Genomic DNA, 14435 nt, shown 5'->3' on the forward strand with positions numbered 1-14435 from the left:
ATTGGCCTTGAAAAATAATAAGTTTGTTTATGTCGAATCCTCTTCCCAAATAAATTATAAATAAATGTTAGTATGAATCCCACATTCCCATATATATATATATATATACATACATACATAAAAATATTCAAAAATAATTTTAGAATAAATATAACAAATTTAAAAATACCGAGAATAAAGTGAAAATTATAGTTTTAAGAAAAAACAAAAAATAACATTGATACCACCAAGATTTGAAACATCAACTTCATGTCTATGAAACCAGTGCACTCCCATCGAGCCACTGGCAACTCTACAAATGACAGGAATTCTAAAGTTTTGAAAAAAAATTATAAAATTTCCTATGGATGAACTCTAAAAGGGTCCCGTTCCTTTCTGTTGTTTTGTATACCAGCAGGAAATAATCTAACCTTTATCTGGAGGCTACTTCCTCATCTCCGGATAAGGGTTTCTAAAGGAATTCTAAAGATTTCAAGTGATTTGCAGTTTTCAATTCAATTTTTTCATTTCATTTTGAGTATTGTGTCTTACTACTTGGTACATGTCAGTTATTGGGGATGCACTATAACCTCACCAAGTTTGATCAAAATTGGTGATCCCAATGTTATGCCGTCCCCTCATTAGTCTCCGTATTACTGTAATGCAATTAGGATTGTTGACAGCAGAGCAGGACACAAGTTTTTGGTAAGTAAACTGGCTTACTTCCTGTTGTACGAGTTCATAAGGATAGCATTCAAGAAGTATTTGAATACCTATCATAAGTTGTTGGAAACAACAAGAACATTTTGAAATTGAATAGTTCTCAACTGAATTTGAATATTCTCATCTTTAGTCATAATCACTTTGGATTAACTTGCATTAGACCTAATAACATTTTCTGTGTATAAAAGTGATTTTACTATAAAAAACAAACCTAATTGCTTAACATTTATCTTGTGTACTTTAAAGATTAAAAAAGAAAAAAATACTAAAACCTGTTCGAAATGGAAATCTGCCAAAACAGAAAAATTAATTTGGAACTGAGATTCCAGTTTACACAGGTTTTACAGTACAGTAGAGAGTTGAAAATCGGAATCAATTGGGGACTGGGGTTGTTCCGATTACCCATTATGTACTAAAAAATACATTAACCTGTCCAATGTTCAAATCCTAACAAAAATTTTTATAATAATAATCGAGGCTATCGTATCGTTAAAAATTATTTCTGCATTTTGTACAAACAAAATAAATATATTGAAGAATATAAAAACATGAAAATTATACTTTAGAAGTAAATTTAGTATCAAAAACTTTCGATTCAGCACGACACAGTCCGACTGAAAATCGTGCCGATTACCAGCGATTCCGATTACCAGTGTTCCGATTAACGACTCTCTACTGTATTTTAGATGTTTGAAACTGATTTCTTTAATTAACGTTTTAAGTGTAAAATTTCATTACATCAAATTATTATTTATAAATGATAAAGATTTTAATAAAAAATATAAATTTTTACTAACTATTTTTTATTTTTTTCATCAGTTTATATACTATTTCAACTGGAACATTTTCACTTGCTACAAAAAGCAATTTATTTATAGTTGTAATAAGCCATGACATATCTGGATGAAACATGTATTTGTTAAAGAAAAAGTATTTATAAATATTAATATAAATATGTTTTATTAGTAAAACTAGTTGCATTATTATAATCTAAACTGTTTCATTAATATTAAAAGTTATTAATAATTAATTTTCATATTAGAGAGAACAAAAAATTTACTAATATAAAAGCCATCATCTGTGTGTGTGTGTGTGTGTGTGAATTCCTTATAACTCCTAAAATCTTTGTCCAATCCTGATAAAATTTTGGTTATATTTGTTTTATGTTCTGACAGAATATAGGTTACTTATTTTGTGGAAATATTAGCTATAGAATAAGTAACCTACACTCTCTGTCAGAACATAAAACAAATATAACCAAAATTTCATCTGGATTGGACAAAGATTTCAGGAGTTATAAGGAATTCACATATACAAACACAGACGATGGTTTTTATATTTAAATCTACATCATTAAATTTCAAATTTACACTTTAAAAAAAGATAGCTGCATTGTGTCACTTCTAGTGTTTCTCAAACAGGATCCCAGTTGTTTTTTCAACCCAGGAACTTTTCTCATCCCAGGAAATCCTGTAAATTTCTTAAAAGTTCACTTTTTTCTTATTTGGTATTCAGGTTGAGGAAATTTTGCAAATAGAAAGTATAATTAACTCATAAACTGTCAGAATACATTTGTATTTATGAATTTTAAACCTACTTATTAGTTTTTTAAATTTTTGCTCATTATGGCATGTCACAAATCGTCAATAATCAATACATAGCTTATTTGTGGCAGTACTCTGAAAATTCTTTACTTGTCAGAACCTGTAATATCTGGAATAATTGTGCTTATGCTGTCTTAATTTTTAACCATGCCCAGTAGCTTCAATAACTGCATAATGCCTGGTTGTGCAAATTGGGCAAGGATACAAACAAGTATGAAGTCTGCAAGTCTGAAGTTTTATATCATAAACCTGATTATTAAATATAAATGAACTGCCGAATTATTGCGCTATAAGCTTGATGTTTCTATTAAAGCAGCCCAGGTAGACAAATCAAAAATACTAATGAGCAAAAGAAATACTACAATCTTGAACAGGAACTAGAAATCTTCCAGGCTACAGGTGAAAAAACACATAACATCTGTCTTTTCTTAAATGCATTAAAGATGATTCCACCCACATGAACTGAATCGGAAACTGCATTCTTGGTAGCAGGCTTTTCATTAGTTAAATAAAAAGCAGATTGAGTGATTGGAGTATTGACCATATTTGCTTTTTAAAATCTTATTATAAAAATTTACAATAATATTTTATATTATGCTTTATTTAAAAAACAAAAGTTACCTTTTAAGTTAGAAGTTTGATCTGTCCTTTTTTTAAAAAAATTTTCAACTCAATTCAAAGCAGTTTTTTGCTGTTGTTGTCATTGTATGCAGTTTCCAGCAAATTTTAATAAATTTTTTCTATTTGTGAAAATTTCTATGTAATTCAAAGGTAATTTTTTATTATATATCTTACACAGCATTATTAATATGATTTTGGAGGTTGCAGAACTTATTAAATTACTTTAAAAAATAAAAAATAATTATATCATTCGATTTCAAGGTATTTTGTATATCTTAAAAATAATTAATTCTATCCCAGGAAACAGTTCACTTTTATCCCAAAATCCCGGGACAAGCAAAAGACCATGAAATGAGAAACACTAGTCACTTCTATAACAAATTTTTTAAAAATCTTTCCATGGTGACCATGTGATGTACTATTATCCAATTGGAAGGAATGATCGAATGAGTTCATAATTTAGAAAGTGTTATCGTTAATCTAACTAACATACTGTACATACAATTCATCTCTGTTTTATCAATTTGGAATTAAAATGACTTGCTATTTTGTTGAAAAAAAATGTCTAGGGTACATGCATAAGAGTAAAATTGGTCAGGTAAATTCTAGATCTAAAAGAATAGGAATAACTGAGACCCCCGAAGGATGTGAAGTTCAACTTGAACAAAATTGAGTAAGAATAGCTTTGTCAAGGGGTGCAGAAATAGCATCACAATCTCAAGCTTGACTTGAAGCCCGTCTCAATTCTTCAATCTCTATTTTCTTATAAAAAATATTTCATTATGCTTGACATAGGGTATTTCCAGTAAATAGTAATAATCATTGAACTTTATTTTAAAATAACTCAAATAATCATGAAATGGAATATCAATTTAAATATATTAAATAATTTCTTAAATATAGTCAAATGTTATTAAAATAAGTAAAAATTTTTAAAATTTATTTTGGCAGTATTATATGATTTAAAACATTTTATATTGTTAAATCTCACTAATTATGGATTGGGTTATAATATTGATTAATCCAGAAATACTAAGTAGGTGAGAACATTGCTTAGTCTTTGTCATTCGGAATAACTGTGGCTATTTACATCAGGAATTAAAAAAATACATTATTTAGTTCTCTAAACTTAAAAAAGTATTTCTAAATTAATCAATTTTATATTGCTTAATTTTTTAAAACTTATGCTGATATCAAAATTTTTAAGAATCATATGTTATTATATATGTTACCGTTAAAGTATTTAATGCAGTTATTTCATAGAATACCTAGTTATTCCATAGAATAACTATGTTAAAGTCTCAAATTAATAACATATTACACACTTTAACGGACACGATCAGTTATTCCATGGAATAACTGATGTGTCCGTTAAAGTGTGTAATATGTTATTAATTTGAGACTTTAACTAGTTATTCTATGAAATAACTAGGTATTCTATAAATTAACTAATGAGAGACAGTTAAAGTGTAAAATAAACAATTTATCTAAAATGAAATTAAACTAATGATAGACAATTAAAATGAAAAAGAAGCAATTTATCTAATTTATTCAGCGTATAAATGGTATTTATGGAAACGTACCATAAAATCATTTGTTACAACAAGGATTACTAAAATGACACTTGGAATTACAAAGAACATTATTTTAAAACAAAAACATTTTTTGTTGACACACTGGGTTTTACACGAACATTTTTTAAATCCCTGACCAGTACCTAAACTTTGAGCTGTAGCAACCGACCGGGGCGATATTTCTACATCCGGTACTTCTTCGATTTTAATTAATTTTTGTTCGCAGACACTGAACTGGGATCGGGAATATAATTGTTTTATGCGGCCGTTTCTTGTGCCCAATTGGAAAAATCCTTCTTCGGTTATTTTTATGATGATAGCTAAAATAGATTTGGCATCACCTTTTCCTCTGTCAACTTCAGGCACTGGGATACGGACGGTAAACCCCACAAAGGCTTCAGAATGAGATTTATCCGACATTAATTTCATCTTTTTCGCTTGAATTTCTAAACATTTTTTAGACTTTTCTCTTTCTCTTTGAACATTAAGTTCATTATAACACAATTTGCAGATTTTCTGCTCAACTTCATCTTCTGAAACATAATCTTCCGAACATGATATATGGACAGGCTCCATACATTTGAAGCAAACTATATCTTCACTGCATTCTTTTAAACAGACAACACATACTTTCGTAATGGGATTATTTAATACTGTTTGTTCAACTACTTTTTCATTATCAGGTTGAGAAGAAACATTCATTGCAGTCAAAGTATTTTGTAATTTATCTTCGTCGACCAACGAATTAAGTGCTTCCTTCGGAATGGCAGTTGTTGACAGTCCAACTCTAGCTGCGCAACCAAACATAGCCTCGTAGGGGGACCTTTTAATGCCAGAATGGAACGCTCTGTTCTTCATAAACTGGATAAATTTTAACCCGTTACTCCACGAAGTTGACTGGTTGTCTTGCATCCAAGTCGTCAACATATTTTCTATGTCCTGATTGGCTCTCTCTACACTGCCTTGGCTTTGGCTATGTCTTGGTTTGCCATGCACGATCTTAAGCTCTGGCCAAGTTACTTTTAAGTCATCAATAAGTTTGTTACAAAATTCTCTTCCATTGTCCGACTGCAATATACATGGGGCTCCAAACAACAGGAATATATCAAGCAACTGTCCTGCAACTTCTTCTGCTCTCTTTGTTTGAAGAGGTCTTAAAACCACGAACTTTGTAAGGTGATCTTGATAAACTAAAATGAATTTATAGTTTCCATCAGGTTGTGATTGAAAATCTATGAGGTCAACCTGACATCTTGAATTCATATGTGAAAAAATCATGGGCTTAACAACAACACCTTTTCTGCCCGCTTTGCGTTTTTGTTGACAAGATTCACAAAAATTCAGAAAAATCTTAATATCATTTTGCGTAATATTTTTGTAACGACGATTAAGTTCTTTTATCATTCGGTCTCTACCACCGTGCCCAATAGATAAATGAGTTTCGTACAAAATGTCAAACAAAGAATCACTTGAGCAATAAAACATTACATCTGGTGTTGCATTTGTTACTGGGACTATTAATTTTTCTACTCCTTGAACTTCAAGGACATCGTAATGTTGAAGTAACCAATAATCACCTGGCACTTTCTTATCTGATGTTTTAGATTTCTTTACATCAGCTATCAAACTTAATAATTTTTCACGGGTGAGCAAAGCACTGTTCTCTTTCACATCACGCTTATTTAGTAAAGATTCAAACTTTTCTTTCATTGCAGCTTTTTTTACGTTATCACTTAAAGAATTCATTGTTCAAGGCAATTTAAGGTCTTAAAAATAATTGCACTTTAACGTAAGCAAACTAAATTAACGTAATAACAAATGACTAAATTATAAAACTTAAAAAAATAAATGTATCTCAATACCTGACACGTGGAAACAGTATTTGACGAACGGCAGCCGGCACTGTACGTGCAAGCAATCGATTAACCGGAATGATCTGGCACCAACACGCTAAACAAGTTCTCTTCCTATGGCCTGGAATAGTTCATAAATGCAGTAGGGGTGGAAGGTAAATGTATTTGTCGTGCGAGATATATGATATAGATTATTTTACACTTTAACGGGCTGCAGATCGTTATTCTATGAAATAACTAGTTAAACCATGAAATACAAGAGAGTTTTACACTTTAATGGACACGATCAGTTATTCCATGGAATAACTAGGTATTCTATGAAATAACGGATTTCATACTTTAACGGTAACATATATATTAATTTAAAAAATGTAATAATATACAATATATATATATTTGAATTCTTCCTCTCCCAAATGCTGTAAGGCGGCTTTTTTTTTATCAAGCCCATCACGGCTTCAGCCAGGCTCACAATGGGACAGACAGGTTGTGAGGGATGGGGGCCCAACATATTTGGGACAGACCATCCCCAATAATTTCCTAGGGTTTTCAATCTGTCTGGATTCATTCCTGGATCCCTGGAGTGATAGGCAGACATCTTAATCACTTGGCTATCAAGCTGTCAATAAGTGTTATTTGGATAAATGAAATAATTTTCCATGCAAGTAATCATTATACTGTATTAAAATTGATATTTAAACTCAATTCCAAATTGTTACTGATTCTAATCCTGTAACTAAATTTAAATTATATGTATTTTATCCAGAAAAATTAGTTTTGTTTACAAAAGCTATAGCTTTTATGAGACAAAAAAGAGCACTCACACCAGATGACAAATAAATGGTTCATAAATGGCAGGCCCTTTACAAACCAGATCTGAAGTTTTAGTTGTAGCTAAACTAAAACTACACCCTGACATATGGCATCTTATTCTGTAATTCATATGGTTAAAGCAGGCACTCCAACATAATCTGCTTTTTAAATTGGTTTGATTTTTAATGGACATTCTAATTTTTATTTTTCTGTGATTGTGTTCTATCAACGAAACAACAAGATTCACCTGAAGCAGGACTCAGGAGGAGCCCGAAAATATTCATGCAGTGTACATATTACCAATACCAGTTGGGTTTACAGTGTGATTTACATTGCTTTTATTATTTTCAAAATCAAAACATCTTGATTAAAATAATATACATCAATTAAATAAACTTATATTTCATAATATTCATTACATAAATCCTGTTTTAAAATTAATAAGAAAAAATCTAACAATGAGTTGCTTAACTTTACCAGCAACATATGGTGGTGCCATCTGCTATCATATTTTGTTAAAAAGAACTTTTTGTATTTTTAACTATTATAAATGGGCAAAAACTTAATTTTGAGGGTAGAGATGGGTTTTATAAAAAATTGTAAATGCTGATAAGTAAAATTGTCATTAGGTCAGACCCTACTTGAAATATGACATGACCCCTTTATCCACCAAAGTTTAATAGCATCAATCCCCCTAATACACAAACTTCCCTGCAAAATTTCAGAAATTTTCAACAAAAAGCAAAGGAATTATTAATCTTCAAAGAGGGTGAACAAAATCGTGCCCCACGCACATACACTCTAACATCCATACATACAGAAATTACCTCTGAATTATTTTGCATTTCTTGACATTTCAAGGTGTCCTAAGTCCAAAAATGTAAAAATCTTGGGGAGGGGTCATTTTTTTGACTGATTACCATACTTTCTCTCTGTTATATATAGCAGCAGTAAAGTAAAATTATGTATAAGCTCAGAATGTACATTTCTCTAAATACAAAAATGTATAAAAAAGCTATAATACAGCTTATATAAATGTTAAACACTCAAGACTGTATCTATAAATAATATCAGAGCAAATTTTATTGTATTTCTGTATCCTATAAAACATTTTGCTTGTTTTTTATAATAATGATGATGCAGTAATGTTAAAGAATGATTTTTAATTTAACTTCCCTCTGATGACGAATTCCGGCGGAACTCCAAAAATTAAATGTGATAATTCATCACCAGAGGGAAGTTGTGGTATAATCTACATTTTTCAGCGCTATTTTAAGTGGATATAAGACCTGAAACTCCCGAAAGGAAAAGGATGTGAACTGAAAGACGTCATAAGATTACCATTTCCAATTTTTAAAAATTATTTAAATTTTAATTGGATTATTTCTGTTTTTAAGGAACATTTTTAAACTGGATGGCTAAGTAGCCTACAAGGAAAGGTCTGGTCATCTAAAGTTTGTTCTAGAACATGAATTAAAAATAAACAGTGATCATCTAGAAGATTTTTTCAGAGCGACTGTGTCTTTTTTAATTTTACAAAAAATTTTAACATCCAGCGGAACTCCAAAAAAAAAGAAAAAAAAAATCAATTCTTTAACTATACTTTTAAACTTCTATATTTTAACGTATTGTGATAATTTTAACTCTCTCTGTACACTTAAAATTAAATCTGAATGTCCAAATTAGCTATAAGATATAAATTTGTTTACATAATGTATGCAAAACATAGTCTGCATCATGTCAAACTAAACAAATTTGACTTGTTAGTTCCCATCCCTCACCATCAAGCCATCCCATTGTGGACCTGGCAGAACACATAATGAGCTCACTAAAAAGACTCTCTTAAGGCCCACAGGGCACAAACAGTTAAAAAAAAATCAAATATGACTTTTTAATACACAGATAAATTTTAAAAAGGTAAACTCACAACTTAAAATATAGTATTTAGTACTTAAAAAAGACAAACCATTTAATTTAATCTTAATATTTACTAAAATAATACTTTAAAGTATGATGATGTTTATTCCAAAAATGTTGAACTTAAGATTCTTAAATTGTATTAATAAAATCATCCCAATTATTTTAATTTTAAATAATATATATGTTAAAATTATAAAAGGATATTGAAATGCCAATTCTGAAATTTTATTTGCAATTGATTTACGAGATACAGGATCTGATGACACACTCAAATAGTCCATCATTTTTTCACAAATAATTTGAACATTTGCAGGATTAGCCATTGCGTAAAGTAAGTCCAATGTCTGTAAAAATTTTATTTATATATTACAATAACATAAAGGCTATTCCATTTATATATACTTTATACATTTGATTACACTAATACCTAAACTGATTAAAATAAATAAATGCTGATTATTTAATAATATGATCATTTATCATTATTTCAGTTTTTAAATAATGTTTACACAATTAAAAAAAAACAGAAATTAAATTCTTTATTTAGCTATTTTTTAATCACAAAAAACTACTACTCCATTCAAAGAGATTAATATTCTAAAATAGTATTGTTACTTTAGCATCTAACATCCTAAAAAAGACATTTTAATTATTCTCTATATTTTTCTTTTCTTTTCAAATATGTGATAGTTATGTACAGCTCTACTCAAAAATCTGTTCAGGTTTTCTGCAGAAGCTGAGATCTCTGGAAATAGTTTAGTTGTATCTCCAGGAAGTGCAAATATGCAGCAGCAATGAAGAAAAGGATTTAAAAATGGAAATGAAAATGGAAATGGTAGCTTAATGAAATGGGGATAATAAATACAGCTGACTGATGAGCTGATCTCATCACTTTAATCACCATAATTAAGTGATAATAAACAGCTGTTTTCACTTACAATAAATTCTTATAAACTTATTAACTAGATTTCACAAATTTCTAATGATAATGATAATAATAATAATAAATTTTTTAATTAAATTTATATTTTACAAATATATTACTTCTATTGTAATAACTTGTATAGAATATGCTGTAAACATGTGCCATGTGTAAGAAGATAATTCTGAAATTCTCTAATTATGTTTAAAAAATGACTATTAATCAGTTATAATCACCTATTATAATACATTCAATGCTTAAATTCAAACAAATAGACTGTTTCCCATTCTCTTTGATTACAGATAAACTTTCATAAATTTTTCTGATTTTTTTGGTATTCTGTAAGTTTATAAGTATTGTGTTTGCTTCTAGAACATTTTTTTTCTACATTACATTTATAAAATATTCCTTGTCTATGTGCTATTTTATTTTTGATTTTGCCTACAATTGACATAAATACACTTGTTATAAGTATGCACAATTACAATTATATAAAATTTATAATTTTATCAAATGATCACATGTTTAAGAATGTTTTGCTGCAGTTCAAGTCATAAAAACTGATTTAAAATATCACATTATATATAAACTGTATAATCTATATATATATAAATGAGGGATGTTTGTTTGTTCGCTATGCACGTATAGGCCATTTGACCAATTGCTACAAAACTCTACAATTATGTTCAAATACTTCTAAGATAATGTCATACATCCCACCCCAAATTATCAATTGGACTTCTATATATCGATTAATTTCTGTCTACATTTGATTGATGGTTTTACATTTAGCACCATTCATTGGAAAAAATTTAATAAAATAATTAACTAAATATAATTATTACAAAGAGGAATTTTAAAAAATATATACTGCATTATATTCATTGAATTGTTGCAACAATGATACAGCACGAAACAGATTCACCATTGCACCATTACTGTGATAGGTAACACATAGAACTTGCTTGGAGTGTAGTAGTGTTTTCCCCCTGTACATCACACTTTTCCTGTTAGCAATAGTGTCATGCCGGTTATGTATCTAACTCCAGAAACAATTTTTGAATTGAAATAACATGACTTGCGGTACAAAACGAAAGTTCATACATAATTAATCTTGTCCTATTTCTCTCACAACTTCCATGTCTACTCTCAACTTTCATCTAGCTAACTCCATTCTTGAGATTAAGGAAGGATACAGATGGACAGTGGGAATTTATAGGGTCAATAACTTTTTTCAAATTGCAGCCCAATAAGTACACTCCAGTAACCAAGTGGATAAAACCACCAAACACTGATAGTTGGTCTTGGGTTTGCACATAGCCAACAGACTGGCCATGTGCAGTTTTCTGGATTTTCTTTGTGTTAGTAACACTTAAACTGGGATTGGCTTTACATAAAAGTCTTTTTGGGATGTATCCTTCTTGACAGATTGCTCATGTGTTGCATTGCTGTAACCAAATAAACAAAACCAATCCTAATAATTTTTCTATAAATGTAATATTGAGCAATATTTACCAGGACATGCTTAACTACCAGGAAACCTGGACTTCCTGCCCCTCCACTGATTTCAACTCCCCTTAGTAACTCATAAACCCATTGCCCCAAACTTCACTGATACTTCTTAAGATTTTCTAATGTTCAGCCAAATTAATGTTCAGTACTTGCAATGATTTTAAAGCACAAAGTAGAGCTCAAAATCTTTTTCTGTACTGATGAATTAAAAGTATGAAATAATCTAATAATCTTAATGTTTGTACTTATTTTTTGCCCGGGCAAAAAATAAGTACAAACATTAGCAGGTAATTAAGATTAATTACCTGCTAGTGTATAAATATATAATGATTGTAATTGACAGATTTAGACTAATAATTAACAGAGCAAACAAGTGAATTAAACTTTTATTAATACTTTGACCAGAAACCACCATTATTTACTACTAACATGGGAAGTTCACAACATGGTCCTTACAGATTTCAGTAATACTGTTTGTGTGAATATGCCTTGGTATAAACCTTTATTAAGCAAAGAAAAAAAGTGCACTTCTCAAACATTTTTAAGAAAATGAAAGTAAAAATCATCCTGAGCAACTTACAAATAAGTTTTATGAAACCTTTTGTTGAAGATCATATGGCTAAGTAGCCAAGTTCCTTACTCCAAAGTTATTTGTGAGATCACTGGTTTATGTCTCACAAAGTTGATTTTTTCAAATAAATACACTGTTTACATAATATAATTGTAAATCACATGGGTTTATACATTTTATCTATTTATTTTCTATAAAAATGTTTTTCTTCTTCCTTGTAAATTCGTTTTTGGTTAAAAGAAAATTTAATTGAAATTTTTTACATTTGGAAATGTAAGAATATTACAAATAATTTAACTTTTTAAGCAATTAAGTAAATTCAAAAAATTATTAATTATGACTAACTCCCTATATCACATTGAATGTATGACACTGAACAACCATCTTTCAACATCACTTCTTTGGTTTCTTATTTTTTATATCATAAGTATATTCCCTTTCTCATAGCTAATAAAACAAAAAATACAGTAAAAATAAAAGTTATAACTTAAGAATAATGAAATAATAAACTATAAAATAATTATCTATTAATTTATAATAAATTATCCTATTTTTAATTACATAATTATACTTAATTATTTTTAAAATAAACCTTAAATTTATTTTAAACAATTCCAAAAATAAATTTTAGAGGAAAGTAGTGCACATTTTTAAAACAAAATAAATATACAAAATAATTTACCCATACAATATATATTTTATGTAAATCTGCACTGATTTGAAAAAAACCTCACTAATATACAAACCAGCAATCTCACAATTCCCAGTCAGTCTTGATGCCACTAAACCACGGTATCTTCAAAAGATTCCACGAAACTTACATATAAGTCACTTGGGATTCTTTAACTTTGATTTTCTTAAAAACGTTTGAAAAGCAGACTTTTTCCCTTTGCTCAAAAAAAGGTTAGTACAAAGACTTACATCCACAAATAGTATTATGAAAATTTACAAGGACTCCACTGTTTAATCTAAAACAGGAACTTATTAAGAAATGACAAACTGATTGGATGGATAACCATAATCAAATAACATTTAAATTTATACCTATTATTGACGATTACTTACACAATGACTGGATGCACATTAACCACTACATCACTCAATCCTGACCAGTCATGGAAGGTTTTATTCATACCTCTATCACTTTAAACTACATCATTCAAACTTGTGCCCCACTTGCAACGTCCCTGATGAAAGCAAGCATTACATCTTTAACTGTGTTGGACTAGAGAGAGAGAGAGAGACACTTCCTAAAAACATCAGTAGAAGAAAATGGAGACATCTGACAAGAGGGACACAAGGTCTTCCTTAAGAAACAAAACTACAAATACTTCCATGACTTGATTACAAAATATTACAATATCAGCACTGTTCCGTATCTGAGACATTGAACTTTACTTATTGGCTACCGGTTCAGCTTATGTGCATTCTTGTTCAATCAACAATGTTGCATCAATGCTTCTTATGCATATTCTACCTTTAATCGTTTATTGATGTTTCTATTTAGCATTATTATGCTTAATGCATAATGTATATAGTATTGTTATTCATTATAACTTCTTTTGTAAATTATAATCATTGTTGTGGTTTTCCCCTCTTCATTTGTAATTTTTTAACTTTGCTATATTAATGTTAATTAAACATTTTACAATGTATTATACTGTATCTTAAGCCAGCTGTGCTCAGCGGGTGCTGGCATTGTACATTGTACAGACTGAATAAAAGTATTGAGTATTGAGTATTGTGACTTACCCTTAGTAATGCTACCAATGAACTACTTATGCTTTCTTAATACTTTCTGGTAAGTATTATTTTATTACAGAAAAATAAAAATAATATTAATCATTGCAAACCATAAAATATAAACACAGTATAAAAATTAGTTGAATTTGGCTAAAACATTTTCAAACACAAATCTTTTGGTGTCTCTGACAAGAGTTTCTATCCCCATTTCTATGAAAATGATAGTTTGGTGATCTCCCAATATATTTGGTGCTTGATACACTCAAATTATAAGCAGCGTGGAAAAACCATCTTCAACCAACCTAAACATGCTTTAGAGTAGAGCTAAACATTTCTACAATTAAATCAATGCTTTGAAAAAATTGTAGTATATCCTGATTTTAGCATAGTTTTAAATTTTTTTTTCTTTTTTCAAATTATAAAATTAATTTTATTTTAAAAATGAAAGATATTTTTACAAACTTCAAAAGTAATTTTGAATGATTTTGTAAAAATGTTATTTCTATAACTTCAGAAATAATTTAAGTTGCATAATGAAAAAAATATCAAAGCAAGAAAAGAGCAACACTTATCATAACTATTCAATTTGTAGATAGATAA

General features: G+C 29.2%; 1 protein-coding gene across 5 annotated transcripts in view; it reads right to left on the reverse strand.

Moving 5' to 3' along the window:
• The window catches only part of LOC136989047 (AP-4 complex subunit epsilon-1-like), a 99813-nt gene that overhangs the window by 43061 nt on the left and 42317 nt on the right, over nt 1-14435 (reverse strand). For all 5 annotated transcript variants that reach the window (XM_067287130.1, XM_067287128.1, XM_067287129.1 and 2 more), the window contains 2 exons: nt 9292-9431; nt 1500-1612 (listed from right to left, as the gene is read on the reverse strand). In XM_067287130.1, coding sequence (XP_067143231.1) covers nt 1500-1612; nt 9292-9431 — 253 coding nt within the window. The remainder of the gene's footprint in view (nt 1-1499; nt 1613-9291; nt 9432-14435) is intronic.

Source organism: Centruroides vittatus, unplaced genomic scaffold (genome assembly GCF_030686945.1).
Source record: "Centruroides vittatus isolate TY-2023 unplaced genomic scaffold, ASM3068694v2 scaffold_435, whole genome shotgun sequence".
Lineage (NCBI taxonomy): Eukaryota > Metazoa > Arthropoda > Arachnida > Scorpiones > Buthidae > Centruroides > Centruroides vittatus.